Source organism: Electrona antarctica (genome assembly GCF_951216825.1).
Source record: "Electrona antarctica genome assembly, chromosome: 6".
In the NCBI taxonomy this organism is placed as follows: domain Eukaryota; kingdom Metazoa; phylum Chordata; class Actinopteri; order Myctophiformes; family Myctophidae; genus Electrona; species Electrona antarctica.
Genome location: NC_136811.1, coordinates 37,072,371 through 37,095,647, shown reverse-complemented (window position 1 = coordinate 37,095,647; position 23,277 = coordinate 37,072,371). Strand labels below are relative to the sequence as shown.

The following is a 23,277-nucleotide window of genomic DNA, read 5'->3' as shown; positions in this document are numbered from 1 at the left end:
CAGCTTCCGTGACCACAGAAATGTATCCCTCAACTCCAGAGATAACCAGTCATGGGTGAATGTAATGCATAATCTATGTAAAGCGCCTTGGATAAAGGCGCTATATAAATGCACCAATAGTTCTAGGCCAAAACGTAAAGCAGTGTGGTATGATTAGACCATGAGACCGATTAGAAAGATTGCAGGGGGAGCATCAGTTTTCCAGCTTGGTCTCTGGTCTGTTGGAAATAATTAAGGGAAATAAGAAAACATTGTAAGACACTAGATATGTCATTCTTAGCTGTGTGCGATGGGTGTGGCGTTTTAAGAATATACATACAATCTCTCCCACACAGTCATTAAAGATTAGGACAATGTCACGGCCAGTGTGACTGGGGTAGGGTGAGCCAAGTAGCCAACCTCCTATAGCCCTACCTTTGGACTCCATTGTGAGTCATTATTAGGATATGTGCTCTAGCCACCGCAGTATCACCACCGAGTTTGTTTGATTAGCCAGGACGTTTTTCTTCTCATGCCCCTATTTCTTTTTTCTGAATAGATTTGTTTTGTTTTTCCTTCAGAAACAAATACATTTAGGTTTTAAGAAAATCTTATTTGTTTTCCCAATGAATGGTATGGAACAAAAAATTGACTGTGATACGGATGTACTAGAGAGTTAAAGCTGCTATAAGCAAAAATATGTCATATTTGAATGACCGTTTTATTCTTAATTTGTTTGGTATTCAGACAGCCAGCAATGGGTAGAACGCTCCCCAAAAAAAGATGTAGTCTCTGTGACACATCTAGGGGCCGCAATCTGCATTCAAAGATTTTCCAAGAAACGTTGTCATTGGTCGATTTGCCTGTCTGCTTCCTGATTGGCTAGTCATTGCGACCGGGTTTTTTATTAATTCATTGTTATATAGAGTTATCATATGTATTAGACAGGTTTAGAGTTCATATTTTGTGTATTGTACTGTTACTGTATGTTGTGGGACTGTATGTTTATGTAATTTCTGTTGTTGATTATGCAGGAGGAGACTCCAGTAGCTGCTGCTACAGTACAGTAGCTAATGGGGATCTAATAAATACATATAAACATACTTTCCTGTTCTTATTAGTTTTATGCCTCTAGCTACTTTCCCTGCCTGGTCATCATCAATCTCAGCCCATCTCATGCATGTTTAAAGTAGATAAAGTCAGATGTGTGCAACCCGAGAACACTAAATCCAACTTTTGTCAAACGATCCCTAAACCTGGGTTGTAATATATTCCATAAAAATATATTTCTCATCAAAATATATTAAAGTACAGCAATACATGGCAATTTTAGGTACTCTTCTTTAATATTTCAACATGAAATTTGAAATATTCTATGCCTGTAGAAAAAAAGGGATGTGGGCAGGGAAACAAACCTTTTATGATGTCATTGAGCATCATGAAGGTACCCAAGGACCCTCAGACATCACCATCAACATTATGAAAATCACAAAAACATAATTGTCCGGGTGAAAATCTCCCAGGTTTAGTGTTCTAGGGTTAAGTGAACTACTTGCTAGGAAACCAAACACTACCAATGTTGCAAGATTGCAAGACTCACACGGGTAGGCTCACGTCATACGGATATTGGGTAGTAGACCCTTTCACAATGATAAGGGCGTTGTAACCATCAACTGTGTTTCTGTGACTGTAATTCTGACTAGTAACTACGAAACACATTATTTGCTGTTCTTTTAATTCAGCAGGCTACAGTCTCACTCTGACTAGGCTTAAAACAGCACCACTAATAAAACAAAATACTAAACAATGAACATGCCATTAAACATAAATTAAAGATGTAAAACATCAGGGCTTGCAGAAAAGTACAGGAACAGCCGAACAGGACACGGTCATCAGCTTTCAGAAAAGCAATTCTCATTATCCTCACATTCCTATTCAATGATTGAAACGTTGGGACTGCTAGAACTAGATGACAAAACGAAGACATGTTGCATTTTTTATTTGACCTATGCAGTCTTAAGATAAGGTATATATTCACTTTGTCCTTCAAAAATACTTTTGGTAATTTTATCTTCTACGTAGGCTTTACTTATGTGAACAACACCCCAGAGAGTTTTTAAGTTGCTTGATTCAATATTTAGATACTTGAAATTAGGGATGTAGTAGTCAATTGTTAATCGACGTTAAGAAATGAATCAATGAAACGTAACAGTTAATAATTAAGTGAAAATTCTGCTGTTCTATCATTGGGTGGTTTTCTGTGCTATCTGCGCGTGCACGTGGCCGAGGAACGCACATGTGGGCCTGTAAAAAAAAGTCCCCACCGCCTTGGTAGCCACAGAAACATCTCTGCTTTTGCATGTGATGTGACAGACAGACAAAGCACTTTATTTAATTTTATTCCTCATACAAAGATGCCATTGCCTGGCCCTGTATCGCAAATGGTCAAATACATATTTCATTAAGGAATATAATTTGCCTTTTGTATTCTTTCTGTATATCAGCAAAGTGTAGATTTTTATGTTAGACATTGAGGGAAATTAAGATTCTCAGATAAAAATAAACTGCTCTTATCAACTAACCGGTTAATTGATCAATAAGGCTATCAAAACGTATAAATTATCAATTAATGACTTAATCGATAATTCCCAATTTCCCATCCCTACTTGATATCCATTTTTACTTCCTATACAAACCCATTTTAACCATGTTATTAGATGCATCGAAAACACCCGTCCTTGTTTCTACTCTAGTGACTGATATTTCTTTTTTTTTGGAAAAATTAAAGAATAAGGATCCATAAAAATTTCCCCCCCAAAAAAACATATTAAAAATAAATGAAAAAAATCGTAAAAACACGGGCACCTCATTATTAGAAGGACAAAATCCAAAAAACGTATTAAAAATAAATGAAAAAAGTATTCCAAAAAACACGGGCACCTTACATATTAGAAGGACAATATCAGTCACCAGAACCAAGGACAGGTGTTTTTGATAAATCTTGAAAAAGGAAGGGATGTCCGCACACTGAGTTGCAGCTCCCAGGAAGATTTATTTATTTGTTTGTTACAACGTTTCGACCTCTGTGGGTCTTCGTCAGGTATGATCATATATCAAACTTCAAAATAAAATGACCTAAAAGTAAAAAGCCATTGCACCCCATTTTTAAATCTCTAGTAGGGTGGAAACGTTCTTCCACTGTGATAATTTGTTAGTCTAATTAAGCGTTTTGTACGTTTGCTCAGGATGTGGTGTGTGTGAACGCCTTTCCATGATAAATACACATTTTCTATGGCTTTGATGTTTGTGGTCCTTAGACTTCCATTGTACATGAAACCATGTGGCAGTGCATGAATACACTCCTTATAGATAGATAGATTCTTTATTTTTGTGTCATGCACCCAAGGCGCCCAGCCCACATGGACTTATAGGACACACCATACAAATCATTGCGTCAGTATTCCATTGTGTACAATATATTATATAACTGTCACTGGAGTGGAAGATAAATGGGAGAAAACAATGACTCTTTCCACTTCTGTTCTGTTTCCACTTCTGTTTAAAAGAAAATCCTACTCAGGTTTGGGTCTCCTACCTGAACCATTAATGCCTGCCATGTCCACAATGACAAATATTGACCACTGATAACCATAGCCTGCAAATTACACTGCAAATTCCAGTGTCAATTTAACTATGAGACTGTAAAGATTAACCCTTACACACACATTTCTACAAGCTCAAGTGTTAAATTAACACTCAGTACTGTAACTGCATATAGTCTAATGTGTGTGAACAACAACATAAAAACATGATTTGGAGTGTCATGGCTGGTGCCCTTAACTTGCACTCTTAAGTTTATTTTCTCATTTAAGCTTTGTCAATGTGATACTTGACAAAACACAAACGTTTTATAGCCACCTATAACCAAGGAAACATAAACTCATGTGCCCCACCTTGCAACCCACATACCACTGCAATACATTATCAGGTTTAATGCTGATAGCAGTCTCAAGGCCAATCTTGAATTTGACCCCTGCTGAATGTTTGATAGGGCTATAAACTATCACTGGCATTCTCACCCACCACAATCATCCTTCCTTGGCAACAATTGTGCCTGGAAACAGTGTAGTCTTGTAGTGTAGTGTGGCATCTGTGATGCCTACTAGCTTAATTATTCACATAGTACAATAAATGCAGAATGGGATCATTTGGGTAATAGCTTGTTAACCTAGATCCTTTGATAATTGTTTTATCTGTGTTGGCGTCTGGTGCAGCCCAGGAGATCACAGGACAAGTTGGCCGAATAGAAAGATTACGGGTGAAGAGGAAATGTAATTTCTGTGTACCAATGATCTGTATCAAAATTAGAGAAGCTACAATTAGGGAACTGCTAATATATAGGAAAACACTCCATTAAGATACTGTGAGTGTAATTGTATCCCATGGCAACGGACTCATAGATTGAAGAGCTTTCCCGCTAGGGAATATTGATTCACAAGTTGTGTTTACCGAAGATTGGTCTTGGAGAGAAGGGCTAGGCAGTGAATACAGGCGGCACACAGACAAATGGGCACCAGTGTGCCTATGAGCTAGTGAGGTAAGGTCCAAGAGGATAAATCACATACTGGGCAAGTGTAGTGCAGTGACAGTGAATTACCAACAGCACATTTATTTTTCAGCAGCCCAGACAGAAACTGAAGGTCACCATAATCTGCTGCTCCGGACACTCCCTCCCTTATTATCGTTCATTCACATTTAATTGATATCCAACTCAGCTTCTGAGACTCTGTATCGCCACCCATCATTCTTTTTCATCCCTCTCTTTTTCACACTGCGTCCTTCATGTGATATGAACCCCCCTCATCCAGATACATTAAGCGTCCCACTGGGCGAAAGGAGCCAAATCCTCCCCAACATGGGTACAGGCTGGAGCTCAGTCAGGCTCCTGTCGCAGGGCGGCTGGCCTGGTACCCAAATAAAAGACAGCAGGGGACACTGCAGGGCACCGTAGAAAGCATGTTGCATTAGGCCGCTAGAGGAAAGCATTAAGAAAGATGACGAAAAAGAATATAGGGAGCCAGCCAGGGAGGGACTGGAGGCAAAGCAGGATATTGTAGAAGTTAATTTAGTGTTGTAAGAGAAATAAGAGAAATTTAGATCAGGTGAGGACAGAAACCTGTGTGTGTCTGTCAAGGTTGGGGGATGTATTCAAAACTTAAGTGATTCCGTATCACAGAATGAACAATTTTAGTACTACTCGTTTTGGTAAAATGGCTCACGATTCATTTTACTCCTGATTGGTTGAAGTAAAAGTGTCTGTGACTGAATGTGGAGTGGCTGTCATCTATGTGTGCAGTTTCAGATTTCCAAACACTTTACTGCACAATTTATTGCAATGGTGTGAATGCTTTGCCTTATAACAGTGAAACTCAATAGACAGACTAGTCCTCATACCTTCTGCTATTCTGCTGTGCAGTGTGTGTGCTCAATTGTGCTTAGTCATGCGAAACTACAAGGAGTAAGCACAACTAAAATTGATCCCATTACAAAACAGCATACAGACCATATGACTTAACCAGTCTACAGGGAAAAAGGAGTGGGGGAACCTGTACGGTGCATGACAGTACAGTCTAAATGAACTTAAGTTAAACTTAGTCTGGCTTAAGTTGTCATCGCTGAGTAAAGCACAAGAATATATCACAACGTGATCCATTCTTTCAACTGAGCATTGTAATACATCTCTGTAAATGACAGAATCTTGTATCAATAACATAGGGTTAGTGTGCTTGTGCTGTGCTATACAAAATATGTTAATGTAATGCAGTTCAGAGGATAACCTGATAAACCAGCACCTTTAGTTTGATGTAGGATTAGGAACATGTGGTGCATTTAGGAGCAACTTGACTGAAGATGGATGGATCATGGTAACCATCAGATGTTGACAGGAGAGAGACTACATCGCCTGTACTAATACAGCTACAGATTGTACTGAGTAAGTTCATGTTGACTACACTACAGACTACATCACCATTCAACAGACTGTATACTATTGAGTTTGATCGTTCATGTTGACACTGACAGCACCTATACAGCCTACAGGGAGACTACATCTCATGCCTGTACCGAGTTTGTTATGGTCTTAAAACTGTAGACAAGACTACAGTAGCATTTCCTGATGTCTGGTCATCAGTGACGCCGGGGTTCAATTCAATTAGCTCGAGGGTTCAATACTCACCTAATTTCATTAAAGAGGCCAGCAGTACCCATAACGAGATTTCGAATGGGAGACGTATGTGGTGGTAATCGATTCCGAGGACGGGGAAGGACTTTTTAATATATGTGATGTTGTCATGTCCTCGTCCCGCTTCCCCGTGGCTGTCGAGGGGCTTCTGGTGGGTGGTGTGGTCCGGGGAGCTGGCAGCCCCGAGGGGCAGAACTGTGCCCTGCAGAACCAGCAGCACCAGCAGCACCAGCAGCCCCCTTTCATGTAAAGTATGGATGAAACCGCCCGCAGGACTCCGCGAAACTGTCTTCGAAGGCATGGTGACGTTCGGGAAAAGGGCGCTCTGTAACAAGCACGTCCAAGGAAGTTGACAGCAACTTATGTGTGTATTATGAAGTTAATAACTAACTAGATTAAACCCGCGGGGTCTTCTGAAACCAAAACAAATATCCATTTATTGTCTGGGGGGAGGTTGTCTTCGGCACCGCAGACAGGTAAACGTTTCGTTACTTTATCGCACAAGGCCGTCTGGGGGGAAAGCAGGAAACGAATCATACGAGTCATACGAGCACGGTGCTTGTTGTCAAACAGAGCTCAGCGCCAGCACTGTAAAACAAAAGCCCTCAAACTTAATTCCTCAAAAAGTGACGAGAGGAAGAAAGTTGTCCGGGGAATCTTGTCGACGACTGACTGTCATTGATGCAGTGAATGTCCTCCTTGTCCGTGAAAAGGTGTCATTGTGGAAGCTGACGAGCAGAAGGACAACGGCATCTCCTCCTCGGCTCTTCTCCCCTCCCAACTGCCCTGGAAAGAAAGTCGTCCACGATGCGATAGTCCTGCCAGACGGGGCTCATCACACGACGTTGACCTTGAGATAGATTGGAAGAAGCGGTCGCGTTGCATTTTTAAGAAGTGTCCCATTCAATCAACTTTGAGTTGTCATGTCCGTGAATACCGCATTTTCATCATTTCCCGTCCTCTGGTCACTGGTCAGACAGTACCGTACTAGTCTGTATGTATGTTAGCTGAGTCTGACCTGCTCAGCAGTCAGTGCCGTTTTGCCGTAGGCTATTTACACACCACCACCAGTGTCACTGCATGCAGTGGTGTACATCAGCTAAATACAAAATACACACACAACCTTCACAACGCACACCCTTTCACGGATGATATCTAGATGGGAGGAGGAGGAGAGGGATGGGGGAGGAGAGATGGTTGGGAGGGGGTGCGGGTGGCCTCACTATAGTGACACCTATTGGAGAGGAGGCTGAAGGTGATGAACATCTCTACTCTGTCCCCCACTACCAGTCGAGTCTATGGTACTATGGTCCCGTTAAAGATGGAGTGCTGTGATTTTTTTCCCCTCCCTAAAACATGATCATCAGGTATAATTATTATCATATAAGGAGGAAGAAGTTTTTCAAAAAAGTGTACAGTATTTGTTAAAATGTTGTTTTTATGTTGACATTGACACGCATGACGCCTACCAGTTCATATGCCTGGTTTAGCTGGTGGGTGGTGATGGGTGGTGATCCACCTGAACTGAAGCGCACCCAGACCACAGCTGTTGTATGACAAAGGGGGAGGGGTTAGGGATGATATTATGATGTCACTATATCACAGTTATTTTCATCGGCACGTTTGACTGTCAAGGTTTCAGCCTCCAGGAAGAAACCCTAAATGCAAAGGGAAGACATCATTGCACATAACAACCACACCAAGGGGTCTAATGAAGTACTGTCACCTCTGATAATTTTCTTTAAACATAATGTAAAAGTAACAATACCACAGGGTAAAAATATCCAGTAAAAACCCTACTGTCAAAAACTTAACTTAAGTCAGACAAAATTTTAAGTATAGCTAGTAAAAATAATAATAACTAAGTAAAATAATGCATTACGCAGAAAGCTCATTGCAGAATCATATATATCATGTTACTGAAAAATAATTAGTTACTGAATGATCATTAGTTACCCACTTAAGCCCTATTTTATACTAATTAGTTACTGATCATTAACTGTTTATTCGAAAATAGGGGGATAAATTGAATCTTGACCATCCAAATCCGTGTCAGATCCTGTGACTATAGGTGCAGACTTGACCTTTGACACAATCTAAATGTCTCAATAGAAGAGCAGGTAGACAAAATACAACCACCTCAATTGTATAAGTTTGGACAAAATTAAATTGTATTAGTTTAAAAAAAAGTTACGTTAGTGCTGCTTTAAGTACAGTATGAGTAAATATAGCCTGCTTAGTTACTTAGTTTACACCACACCACCATTAAAATGATCCCTGCATGGCTAAAATTAAAAACACCTATGTTACTATGGAAAGTATATATGGGATGCATGTGCAAATAAAAAGTATTTAAAATATTGCTTTGATTATCATATTAACCTTAGGAATCATAAAAGGCTTATTAGCCATGGATCCTAAGAACCAAGATAATGTAGAAAATAGTGCTTTTGCACACCTACAGGGACAGGTGCATCGAAGCAGGCAACCAGTGCGAAAAAATGAAAAAAGGAGGTCCCGCACACTGTCTTCATTTATATATCAGTAGTTTATTAGGCTACTGAAGGTTACAACGTTTCGTTCTCGAGATACCTAATGAAGGTCGTGAGACCAAAACATAACCTTCAGTAGCCTTCAGTAGCCTAATATACTATTGTTATATAAGTGAAGACAGTGTGCGTGACTTTTTGGAAACCCTATTCTAAAATTGCTATTGATAAGGTGTGCTGTTTCTTGGATGGATTATAATTGTCTCCACCAGGCCAAAGGCATGGGGAGAGAGTATGTTTTGCACTCCTTCCGTGTGTGTGTGTGTGTGTGTGTGTCCTTCCGTCCTTCCGTCCGTCCGTTATCAGCTAATCTCCGGCACCGTTGGCCCGATCCATGCCAAACTTTGCACACACACTCCCTGGATGCCAACGACGAACCTCTGCCCCAAATATTCCTCAACGGCCTGTTATAGCGCCACCATGAGGCCGATTTAGGCAAAACACATTTCTGTAGATAACTCGTACACATTGTATCCATACATCACACAATTCGGTATACACTATCTCCATAGCCATGTGATCAACACGGATCTGTACAATTTCCCATCTTCCATCCTGATTGGCTTCCAAAGCTCACATGATTGGTCCGTTTCGAACAAAATGCAACAAATCACAAACACAGTGTCCAATTTCCATAAAATTATACACGCACATTTCCACTAGGCCGAGGACGACATGCCACTATTTATTTCCCAAATCAGCCTCACGGTGGCGCTATAACAGGCCATTTCCTGTTTTTAACAACAACTTATGTATGCGCACTCCCTAGAGGCCATGGAAAAACATTTTCCCTGCATCCCTCCACATCTGCCGGTTATAGCGCCACCATGAGGCCGATTTCTGCAAAACACATTGTTTATGTTAGTCGCACAGATTTAATCCAAATCTCACGCGAATCGGTACACATGATCTCTGTAGTCATGTGATCAAGACGAGCCTGTTGGATTTCTCAGATTCTACACTGATTAGCTAAGATTGCCTTCCAAAGTTTTCAGGAGTAGCCCGTTTTGTACAAAATGCTGCACATGTCCTGCTCATCCAGAATTCTATCCTCAGAGATGCTATGAGTGATCTGGCTCTGCATTTCCTCAACAAAATGAAGACAATTGTTGCAAAAAACAAACAAACAAAAAAACATGTTTATATACTCCTAAACATTTTGCCAAACATCACACACACTCCTATCCTCCTGGTGGAGACCTGTGCCCAGAAGGGCACTTTTTCTAGTTTATGTTCTTCCTCGAGTGTGTGGCAACCATGGTAGTCTCGCGTAGCCAGATGGAAGGATTTGAAAATGGCAACAGTCTGGTAACGCAAGACTACAGCCAGTCAGCCATGGCTATGACTTAGCAAATTGTGTCAAACCTGCAATTCAGGTAAAATTCAAGTGACAGTAACCAGAAGAGTGGACACCATCTATTCTTTTATGTTTTATTTATAGTGAATTTATACATTTATTTCTGACCATTATCCAAAGCATACAGTTATTCATTATTCTTTTACATTTTGTTTATTAGCCAATTTAACATTGAGGCACTGTGTGCCCAGCACTCAACCTGTATCCAATAGCTTACTAGGAACACATTATGCAGTGCAGTGGTGTAACAAGTAATGAATGGCATTTTTATAATGAATGGCATTTTTATAGCGATTTACAAAGGTTCATTCATTCATACATTGGGAGGTGAAGCGGCGAACAGTCGATGCCAGCATACTCACATCCCACATTCACACACCAATGGTGGCAAGCTCACATCGACTGACTCATTGGAGACAATGTAGGGTTCAGAGTCTTGCCCAAGGACACTTCGACGTGGATAGGAGGAGCCGGGTTCCGAACCGCAGACCCATGGATCATTGGACGACCTGCTCTACCTCCTGAGCCACAGCCGCCCACTGAGATCTTTTGTAACGTAGAAATACCACATGCATGTAGAAAAATAATGTTATTGTGGCAAGTAAATGTCTTGCATGTAAAAATGACATACCGTATAACCACTCTATACTAGAGTCCTTACTCTGAGGAAGATCGCAAGATCGAAACATCAGTCATTCATTATTTTTTACTAGAGCGGTGCCCATGGGGCCTCTACAGCGGTGCCCGTTGGGCACTGGCCTACTTGGAACGATGCAAGTTGGAAATGCATACCTCACCCAGATGCGTTGGAGCCTCTACAGCGGTGCCCGTTGGTCACTGGCCTACTTTGAACGATGCAAGTTGGAAATGCATGCTCCACTGTTGGGCACTGGCCTACTTGGAACAATGCAAGTTTTATGCCCATATATGGAGTTATTTGTCAGGCATGCCCAAATATGGAGTCTATGCAGATGTCAGAATGATGTCAGAACAGGCCAGCTCCAGGCCAGCTCCACATATGGACCCTAGGCAGGGGCCCTGTCCAGAGCCTGTCTTTGGGGTGGTTCTGGACAACCGTGGGTCGTAGAGCGGTGCCCGTGGGGCCTCTACAGTGGTGCCCGTTGAGCACTTGCCTACTTGGAACGATGCAAGTTGGAAATGAATGCCCCACTTGGTTGGGGCCTCTACAGCGGTGCCCGTTGGGCACTGGCCTACATGGAACGATGCAAGTTGGAAATTAATGCCCCACCCTGATATTATGTCTGTGTCCCTTTTATTGAGTTTATATGGAGATAGTTTTCAGGCACGCCCAAATATGGAGTCTATGCAGATGTCAGAATGATGTCAGAACAGTCCAGCTCCATATGGACACTGGGCAGGAGCCATGTACAGAGCCCGGGCAGAGGCCTTTTGTGGCGGTTCTGGACAACCGTGGGTCCGCCCGACTCGACACCGGGCACTGCAGTCCCTGTGAGGGTGTGGAACGCGTGTGTCAAATTTGAAGTCGGTGGGTCGAACAGTTCCTGAGTTACGTGGATTACACACGGACAGACGTACAGAAGTACAGACAGAGATAGATATTCTTCTCCTTCTTCTGCAACTATTGTCCCCATAGGTGGATCTAGAGATAAAGGGTCCCTGCATGGGACACCGACATGCATGCGTATTTTATTGCCATGATAAGCCCATTGCTGGCAAAAAGTTAAAAGTTAATAACTGTTATAACTTTTTGGGGGCCCCTAAGCTTGAGCCTCTGTGTGACAGCAACGCGGCCACGCGGAGGCTGAAGCTCAGGGGCCCCCCTAGCTCAGAGGCTCCTGGGCCTGGGCCCAACAGGCCTGTTGGATAATCCTCCCCTGATTGTCCCTGTTCCTGTGATACATCGGACTAGCCGTTTCAGGCTTGAGGTGCATTGGTAGATTATAATTGCGCGTTGCACACAAGTAGGCCATAAATGGACTACTAGCGACTATCCTAATTACAGGTATATAATTACAAGTTGTATATATGATATGTATATGTAAGTTGAAAAGTAGTATATTGTGGTCACTTGGGTTGTTTTATGCGTATGCCGTGGTACTGATTTCACGTACAGGTCTAGTTACTTTAATCCACCCGACACTGAAACATATCTTTATTACGTACATTTTACTGTACTGTACTGTACTGTACTGTACTGTACTGTACTGTACTGTACTGTACTGTACTATCTCTCTACCCTTCTCTCTCCCTGCCACTTATATTGGCTCATGTGGAACACCCGTTATGGGATGCTCAGCCAATCAGAGGACGATATTGTGGACGCAATCTCTAGAATTAGTAGTTAGATTGTTATCTCAATTTGCAAGGTAACTAAAGGTATCACATAAATGTAGTATAGTAATATACCGGTAATATATTGAAGTAGAAGTGTAAAGTAGTAGATTTTTTTTTATTATTTAAGTAATATACAAGTACCTTACTTGAGGTATACTTTCCACTGCACTGCAACCTTTAGGAGGATATGAAATACTGTCGTCCTCTTAGGCGCGATTCATACTAGTAATAAAAGTCAGTTCGGCTCTGTAGAGCCTACAATGTGACGTCATTTGAGGTTCGGGGGGGCGGGTACCGTCCTAAAGTCGGCTGTACGGTGCTACTGAAAATTCTGACGAGCCGAAATAATTTTGTCACTACAGCGGTAAAATAAGAGTATGAATCGGCCCTTAGACTAGACAGTACTTCTCTCATTCAAGCAAACATTGCCTACAACCATTAGTATAACATTTCTAACTAGAAAAAGTGCCCCTCGGGGCACAGGTCTCCACCAGGGCAGGTCAGGTTGTGGCCTCCTGGTGGCGCTATAATAGGCCAATGTGAAAAGGGTGCCATTTCTTCATACGCCTTTGATGGAAATTGGATGATTTGAGGCATTTTGTTCCAAAAATGTGTTTTGCAAAAATCAACCTGTTGGTGGCGCTATAACAGGCCAATGTGAAAAGGGTGGGATATATTCCTCAGCCTAGTAAGAAAATGTGTGAAAGATTTCACGTAAATTGCATGCTGCGTTCATGATTTGAGGCTTTTGTTCAAAACGGGGCAAACTGTGAAAGCCAATTATAGCCAATTAGGATGGAATATGAAATATCGGACAGATCCGACTTGAGCACATGACCATAGAGATACTGTGTAACGATTTGTGAGATTTTTGGACAGAATCTGGAGGAGTAATATCAAAAAATGTTTTTTACAAAAGTCGGCCTCCTGGTGGCGCTATAAAAGGCAGATGCGGAAAATGCAGGTCAAAGGTTTGTCCTTGGCCTCTAGGGAGTGTGCATGCAACGTTTCACGCAGAGCGGTGCAGTTTTAGGTAAGAAATGTGAAAAGCTGCCTCATGGTGGCGCTATAACAGGCCGTTCTGGAAAATGTGGGGCAGAGGTTCATCGTTGGCATCCAGGGAGTGTGTGTACAACGTTTGGCATCGACCGGGTTAACGGTGCCGGAGATTAGCTGGTAACGGACGGACGGAAGGACGGACACACACACACACGGACGGAGTGCAAAACATACTCTCTCCCCATGCCTTCGGCCTGGTGGAGACAATAATCATTTGACTGTCGTTTGAAATTACAGTAGCAGGAAATACTGTTGTTGAGGACCTAATTCAGCCCAAATAGCGGTAATTGCCTATGGCACTTAACAAATAGGCCTAGACCAGTTAAACAGGAATGAGAGACCTGTGGCAAGGTGCAGACACATAGACTGATTATAGTTTGGTCTCCAACAGCTACTTTAAGGACCAGAAAAGAGCAATGAGGACACCATGTTTCCAAGGCATAACAAAGGCATAATGGATTGAATTAAGTTGTTGACAGTATGCTGCTCTAGAGAGGACAGAGTGCATTAATAAGTTATGTCCAATCTTAATAACCCTGTCCCCTGCTGCATGCTATAGTCTGTGTGTGCATGCGTACACGTGCACACACAGACCACACACAATCACACTGGCATGGGTCCCAGCTGGCCAGCAGTCCACCCACTGTCATAGGATCTCTCTCTCTCTCTCTCTCTCTCTCTCTCTCTCTCTCTCTCTCTCCCACTGATTGAAACTCATAAAAAGCAGACATATTATTTGATTAAGGTGCAGTGGATATATTGCTGACAAGAGGGCTGTTTGATATCAATCCATTTATGAAAATTACATTATCGCTGTCACATGCCTTGCTAGTTCTTTTATGCAACACAGTACACCATACTAGTTAGCCCTAGGGTCCAATTTGTAGTTTGCAAAGCTGATTAAGTTCAGCCCAGGTTCATCTTTGTTAAACATGTGGGAGCAGTCACATCCAGCATTATATATACACATACTGTAAATGCAATGCCTTACATCTCTCTTTCTCAGCTCTGTTGGTTGTGGCAAGGTCTGAGTGCCAGAGTTTTGCTGCAAGAACCCAGATCACTACAACATGATTCCAAATGTCATCAAATACTTTGAGAAAATAATAGGAGACACAGTTCTGTGGTTAGTGGATATGATGCAAATTACTCCGGAGGACAGAGTTAAACACATGGTACCTTGTTTATTCTGAGACGTTCTTATGGCAAATCCACCATGCCTTTCAAGGGCACACGAACCCAGCGGCCTATGGGGGTCAATGTTCCAGTCAAGGAAATCAAACGTTTTGATCAAAGATAAATCAGGCTAAAAATAAATCCAAAAGCAAGGACTGCAGCATTCTTGGCAGGAAGTTATGTGTTTTCTTTTTTAGACATGTTCCTATCCATTTTCTCAAGACTCACACAAACAGTATTTTCACGGAAGAATAAAGCTGATTTTGTTGCGTGTGGTGAAGGATAGAAATTATTGTTTTTCTTTTATCTTATATCTATTTTTGGTCAGTGTAGAGAGACGGAAAAGCAAGGACATTCAAACCTCCTCAAGAACAATATTGTCTGTGGTCTCTGAGCCACCAGGCACGGTTGTTGATTGGTTTACTTTTCATATTAAAACTGTACAAGTTTAGTACACTCCTTAACCTGTTTTTTCCCCTGATCCCAAAGTAGGCCATATAACTACTTTTAACTTGTTTTTTCTTTCCATTATACTGCCCATAGCCCACTCCTGTCTTTTTCCACAAACCACAAAATGTGGAACAAAACAAGTCAATTAATGTAGAGTAGCACTTTAACCTACAGAGGAAAAGCTGTAAATCCCACAGATTCTGTTCTGAACAAAAAATGGAAGAATTGCCAAATTGTGTGGCTTCAACATGTTTTGTTGTTTAAGAGGTGACTCAGTGCCATGTGGATGGACACATATACCCCCCCCCAGCTAGCTCACACGCAGTGCTGGCTTTTTACTTAGCTGCTTGTCACCTACGGCTTGATGGAAGTGCACTATCACTGACTGACAGTCTTGATCATACAGGACTCCTGCTTTAGAGACTGTCTGCTGTGCTGACGGCTTCCTGGCCATGCTGCGTCACTCTGGCTCCTCATTAGTGGCCAGCCACAAGATCCCACAGCGCCTGTCCCTTCTCAGGCTGGCAATGATGACCCAGCAGGGCCCTGTGACACAAGACAGGGTAAAAAACAAATGATGTCAAGACTGCCACCTCGCCACCGCCTTCTGACATGAGCTCTGCCAGTGCTGACGTCCTCTGACAGGATGTCTGCCAGCCGGGACACAAGCGAAAATATTTTGCCTGTTCTAATTGTACCACCCACCGCACAGTGATGGTTATTTGTGTTTAATTCTGACATAGATGAGATCTGAAACATTTAGGAAAAGGTCTAGTCTCTCTCTCTTTCTCTTTCTCTCTCTCTGCTCTCCCTAACTCTCAAACTAAAAGTAATTTGAAGCAGATTTAATCATTTTATTGCATACAAATGGAATACAGTGTCAGTTATGCATGGTGCTGATGGCTCCACTCCTAAAATGCTCCCTGGATTAGCCAAGGAGCATGCTACACTGTAGGGAGCACAATGCAGAAAACCAACCATGGGTGTACTGTAAATGGTAAATGGTGCATTTATATAGCGCCTTTATCCAAGGCGCTTTACAGAGATTCACCCATTCACACACACATTCATATACACCGATGGCAGCGGAAACCATGCAAGGCACCAACTAGCACATCGGGAGCAATTAGGGGTTCAGTGTCTTGCTCAAGGACACTTTGACAGTAACTCTGGGGGAGCCCGGGTTCGAACTGACAACCTTACGGTTACCTTACCAGGCACTCTACCCCTGAGCCACCGCCACCCCCACTGTACAAAGGTGGAGGCTTGAGGGGTGGAGATAAAGCTTTGCCAGCAGCGTGTGGCATGCAGCCTGCAGGGATCAGTAGCATAATTTAAACGGACCACCTTGTTGTGAGAATAGGCTGTGATTGGTGTGTGACTGATTAGAAATGCTGGAAACAGGCTTTCAGCTGATTACAGCTGACTGTGGTGTATGCTTTGCATGCCCTGCATGATGTAATGCTTTCATTTGTTGCAAACCCTTACACTCATACAGTAAATAACCCAAATGAATCCTTACAATTTTATATTTTTTACACTCTCGGAGTTAAAATTAACAGTGTTTTACTGTGTGCACCTACTGTACATGGTACCTATAGTACATTTAACCATTTGAATGCCACTGCTCTGACTCATGCCCAATCACATCATGGGTAATAAGCATGCATCAGTTCCTTGGAGAGAGCTGGTGTCTGGGTATATCGTTTGCATAATCTTAGGTTATAGCAAAAGACGTACTTCAATAATTATGGCCATGTAGTCATGGCTGGCCCAGGGCCATATGCTGACCCATGTAACAAGACGTACGTAATTTATTGACTGCTTTGACAGGGCGTAGAGCAGTGGGTCTCAAACTTTTAGCCCGAGACCCGGAAGAGAAATGAGACCAAACTAGTCAAATTAGCAGATCTACAAGCTCACAACGCACCGTTTCACGCCATGCTGTGAGCTTGTAGATCGGCTATTTTCACTTTCACTTCTTACACATTTGTTTTCTAATTTATGGAATTTCTTTGATTTTTCTTTTAAATTACTGGAAAACAATAATTGAATTTGATTTTAATTCATGAAAAATGAAAAACTTTTTTGGGAATGTTTTTTGAAAATGTTTTGAAATAATATTAATAATAGCCTACCGGTAATTAAAACAAAATGTATAGGAAACAAAAAATAAAGGCACCCATAAAAATATGTCCACGACCTATAAATGGGTCCCGCCCCACTGTTTGGGAAGCAGTGGTGTAAAGAGCATATCATCATTGTTGCAGGCAGAAATTTCCATATTTCATCTGATATTGTTTATTTTTACTTTTCAAAGATTAATGCTGTTTTATACTTGGTTGTACATTACAGTATCGTATGTTTTATACTTGCTTGTATAAGTCCAGTGTTGCGTAACAGCAGCAAAACATATATCCGATCACAACCCTTTATGAGCTTGTAGGTCTGCTGTTTTCGTTATTTTTAAAGATTTAAAAATAAACTTTAGAACAATTTCGCCTATAGATACATGCATGCCCAAAATTGTTACACCAGGTTGAAAGTTGTTACATTTGTCAGTGTTTTGTTTAATCAATGAAAACCTATTAACAAGATCTTAAGTTGTGACTAAATAATAACTGCATTCATGGAACACAGGTTATTTGTTCCATTTCCTGAGAAGTATCAGTTTTGGACATACAAGGTGTTCACCTGACAGCTATAGGCCTATGAGTCTGTTCGTTGGCGGTGCAATCTGCTGCAGCCCCTCACTGCTAAGGGAGTGTGAATTGACATGTAACACAGCCTGAAGAAATGTCACATATAGTTGGGCGCCTTTTTCTCTCAGGTCATTCATTGGTAATATTACAGGGATGTGATGTGACATAGAGTAAAATGTTTCTGATAGGCCTCAGCTCTCAGCCACGAGGTGGTATATGTGTGTGGTTTCAGGGGGCGTAATTAAGCCATATAGCCCCTATACCATATCTCGATAGCTCATTAATTTTCCTGTCAAAACCAGGCATATCAGTTACAGACACACACAGTCCATTAAGCTGCCAAGGCCTATCTCAGAAGGGCAGACAATATGTGTTAATTGCAAAAAAAAATGCAGAGCCATGTAAACAACTGATAGAGAATATGAAATTTACATAAACCTCCAGAGTGTGAGCATGTTAGTTTAGCGCCATGAGTTGTGGAATTCATTTGTTTACAAAACAACAGTAATTACTTCCTTAATGTCAACGAAGTCCACACCCACAACACCAGAGGGAGTTCAACAAACCATGTGCAACCCAGATTCGGCACAAACAAGGGACTAAATTAATTTCGCTTATATGCCACCAAAACAGTGAAAACACCCTACCAACAGTCATTAAGACATGCGAATCCCTTGACTCCTTCAAAACTGCTCTCAGAGGGCACCTACGGACAGCTGCAATTAAAAACTGGCCCTCGTAAAATCTGAATCCCCCACCAACCCCCTCACTGTATACATTCTTTTCCATTTTTACCCCTTCTATGATGATTTCCTGTTTTGACTATATACTGTAGATGTGTATATTCGTACGTCTCTAAATGTTTTGATGAATTGAAAATGGTGGGCCCTATTGTAAACAAGTGTAATGCCTTTTGGTGTCGTCCACTAAGTTAATTGTATTGAGTTGTACTTGAAATGTACTGTAATTCTGCAAACTGTTAATAAATCAATCAATCAATCAATCAATCAATCAATCAATCAATCAATCAACCCTCTGTCTGTCTGTCTGTCTGTCTGTCTGTCTGTCTGTCTGTCTGTCTGTCTGTCTGTCTGTCTGTCTGTCTGTCTGTCTGTCTGTCTGTCTCTTTCTATTTTTCTACTCCTATCAAATGATCCAGCACAGCACCACCTCCAAAATTCAACCAGATGTTAGTGCTTTGAGATGAGTTTCTGTGTGTGCTTCCCTTTGCCTGAAGGTGGAGCCCTCATCACAGGCACATCATGAATATTATACAGCAACATCTCTCTCTCTCTCTCTCTCTCTCTCTCTCTCTCTCTCTCTCTCTCTCTCTCTCTCTCTCTCCCCATTTTCAAGTTACTTTCACCTGGAAAGTTGAGCAACAACATGCTGTATCATTGGAATTAATTTGGGAATCATCCAAAAAGGATATAGCCAAACTCATTTATCATGGTAATGACAAGTACAAAACCTCGCTGATTGATAGTGAGCCCCGGCCCCTGTGCAAGAGAGTAAATAATTACAACACACAACATCTCAACTGTCTGCAAACCACTTTCAGATGTAAAGCCATGTGGTCTTACCAAAAATGAAAATCATGTGATGTTTTCTCTCCTTCTCTCTTGCACACGCACACACACACACACACACACACACACACACACACACACACACACACACACACACACACACACACACACACACACACACACACACACACAGTTTTGATTTTTTTTTAAAGTCCTTCTGTAGGCCTACATTAAACCTGACTTTGCTCCGTTCTGTCAGCACAGTGTTTCCAAGGTGTTCCTCTCTTTGTCTTCCAGGCAGAACTCTGGCTCCAGGGTGAACCATAACTCTTACCTCATTACCATGAAAGGTGCGCTTTTTCAGCAATTCTGCCCAGGTCACATCTGGCAACACCCAAAATAGATGGGGGGTGGGGGGGTGGGGGGCAAGAGAACACTTTGAACTTCAAAGCGGGCAGTTTAGGATTGCTGGGAGGCATGGCATCCCACTGTATATACACACGTGTAACATTGTGTCCAGTGCAGATTTATGATTTATCAGGGATTTCTCACAAAACTCTTCCCCTGTAGCAACCCCAATCCCCTCTGGCTGGAGGGAACAAACGCACAGTAGAAGCCTCTGTGATCATTTAACTTGGGTTAGGGTTTGTGGTAAGTTGTCATTTAATTAGTAAAAATGTATTGATTTTCCACTCTCATAAAGATTGTAGGTGTCTGCTGTACTCCACAGCATCGCAGTGAAGTTTCGGGATGATCCACCAGGGGGCCTCATCTGTTCCCTGTTGATATCACCCTGTGTTATTCTGTGAAAGGAACATCTGCTGGAGTTATGACTTCATCTTCAAAGGGGAGGGGAGGGGGGGGGCGTACTGGCTGGGCCAGTCAAGGCCAGCTCTGATATGAGCTGTTGCTATATCAGAAACTAAACAGTACCTTAACTGTTTAGACGAAATACTGCAGTTAAGCGTGATATGTGGAGGAGTATAACTCACTCAGTTTAACACACTCCCTGTCTCTTCACTGGGGAGGCATACTATGGTCCGACGGAGCATTGGTTCGATATGCGTCCGCACCTCGGACTAGCGCCTGCTCCCGTGCTTGCGGTTATGGTTAGGTTAGGGGTTGGGGTATCGGATCAATGAATCGTCGGACCAAACACATGTATGTACTATGTTCAGACACTCTGCAAGCGCTGCTATCTATGTCTATCCTACGTCTCTACACTCACGTACGCACGCACGCACGCACGCACACACACACACACACACACACACACACACACACACACACACACACACACACACACACACAATTCATGTGTACACTTCACCCACCATCATCATGCACAGCCGACCATATATTCACATTCGCCACTCAAAAAGTTATTGGCGTTCAACTATTATCTGACTCACTCAGCCTTTACTTCCACAGTCAGCCTTGGAGCATGAACACAAATCATGTTCTCCGCCAGCATGGTGCAATCAGAGAGGAGGTGCACTGTCGCGCACGGTGACATGGCCCCTCTATGACTCACCACCACAGTTCTCATGTATAATTTACCACTGTATAAAAAATATCTGCTTTCATGTTTTATTAAATGCCTAACCTGTGTTTTCACAGTGCTATTACTGTATGCTAAATGTACGCATGTAGTAGTGAAACTACGTAAAGGCATTCTCTACTGCAAAGCTGAATGTCTTCATTAAAATAAATTAAAACATAACAGTACATTTGGCCTATAGTGTTCATCTGTTTTAACTACTACACCATCAAATCTGAGATGCTTTATTGATTCAGTTAAATTGTCACTGTGTACAGCATGTGACTTCACACACAATGGGGGTTGGACTTGGAATCACTATTTTGGAAAATGGCTTAAAGACAAATAAGTGTCCAAATCCATCCAGTCCATTCAAGTAAAATGTTATCTTTAGAGTATTCCTTGTCAAATGTCAGACAGCTAAAATCAGCAGGCAGGATATGTCAACGTATGCTCTTGTGCAAACTGTCCTGGGTCATTGTGACATGTGCCTGTGTTTCTAAACAACGCTGTCCATAGACTATCATTTACTTTGCTAAATATGTCACCACGCTTTGTCACTGTCTCTTTAATCAACCCATGGCAAGTCTCCATTTAGCCACTGCCACTGTCGGGGTGAGGAGTCGATTCCAGAGCATGCCTCTCTCTCTGTGCCCCCAATTGGAACCACATGAGAAAAAGACAGAGAAATAACCACAAGATATATTTGCGTCCCCCGCCCCCCCATCTTCAACACAAAAATATATAGCTTAACAAAATGTATACAAGCCAGGGATTGCACTATTTCTGTCAGGCATCCTGTCGGTTCTGCAGAGGGCTGTGCTGTTAGAACATGTCTTACAGGAGTTTACACACTCACTATGAGCTAAGACTTTGTTTTTATGAGAGTCAGTCCCAGAGAATAGAAAACAAGGTAACTCTATCTGTGAGCTTACAGTACAGCACAGAAAGAGCCAGGAAGAGAGTGGGCTACCCATGGGTCAGGCCATATCCTTCCGGACTGTCACTGTACTGTATCTCCCTCTACCATACAACTGAGTAAGACTTCCTGGGTAGTGTGGAAATAAGTAAGGAATATCCTATACAAAGCATTCATGTGGATATGAAGCATAATTAATTCAAAGATTGGACATAGTGGACAATGGACAGAGAAATAGTGGTCTGGAAGAGTGTGGTGTAGGCATAATATCAGTGACACAGAGGGTCATTCTTGGATCATAATGGCACAACTCAGACTCAATGACAGCACCTATGGTGATTTTACTGGGAGACGAGTACAATCAGAGCTGTAAGCCCTACATTCAAATAGTTATTTTTGATGTAATATCTCAAACTAAAATCAAATGTTATGATGAGTCCGTAAGGCCAATCACCAAAAAAGGCTAAATTCATGTCTTGATGTTCTCATTTCCAATGTAGGGAGATGGTTGTCTATATTTGTTAAAATGACCAATATCACTGGAATAGTATTTCAATTATTTGTGTTTTCCTCCCATTTAAACATCTCATCTGTCATTAGTCTGTCAAACTAATCCCTTTTACGCCAAAGGGCCAATTTTTATAAAGGGTTGTCGTCACATTGCAATGCAGGTCCTTCAGAAAATGGACTAGTCAAATAGTCTCTTGTTCCACTTCTGTATTATGCAACTCTTCAACAATAAAACACCCAAAATTTGTATTTGTAATTAAAATGTGTATTTATGATTGTGTTCACTATTGTCATGTATTGTTCCTTTAATTAACTACACAGTCAAATCCACAGCCAAACTGTCGAAATAACTGGCCATGTTATAACATAAGGTAAGCAGGTCAGTATACTGATTACTGATGTAGTACAGTATGCTGACAATACATCTGCGCAATACATTGAAAAACAGGGGTAGGTGTCTACATGCGTGCGTGCGTTCGTACACTCCTGCTTGCATGCGTGTGTGTGTGTGTGTGTGTGTGTGTGTGTGTGTGTGTGTGTGTGTGTGTGTGTGTGTGTGTGTGTGTGTGTGTGTGTGTGTGTGTGTGTGTGTGTGTGTACGTGTACGTTTACGTGTACGTGTACGTGTTCATGCATGTCCTGTCACGCACACACACACACACACACACACACACACACACACACGCACGCACGCACGCACGCGCACACGCACACACATTGCCCCAGAGCTTTAGAGAAAATGTCAGGAGGTAGAGGGAGGCAAAGGTAGCGTGTGTGGGGTTTGTGACTCAGCATGGACGGTGATGAGAGAGGACAGACTTCCAGTCGAGGGGCACAAAGCAGCATCAGGCTGAGGCAACATCTGAATATTGCATTAGAACTGTGGAGCCATGCAAACCCCCCAACTCTCCCTAACGTCCCTTCACCATCATCACCCTCACCCCCAAGGC

General features: G+C 42.1%; 1 protein-coding gene across 1 annotated transcript in view; it reads right to left on the bottom strand.

Annotated features, from left to right (window-relative positions):
* Window positions 1-7,407, bottom strand: part of slc9a1a (solute carrier family 9 member A1a) — a 60,588-nt gene extending 53,181 nt beyond the window's left edge. The window contains exon 1 of the mRNA XM_079502783.1: window positions 6,215-7,407. Within this exon, the coding sequence (XP_079358909.1) occupies window positions 6,215-6,521 (307 nt within the window). The 5' untranslated portion in view covers window positions 6,522-7,407. The remainder of the gene's footprint in view (window positions 1-6,214) is intronic.
* Between the last annotated feature and the right edge of the window lie 15,870 nt (window positions 7,408-23,277).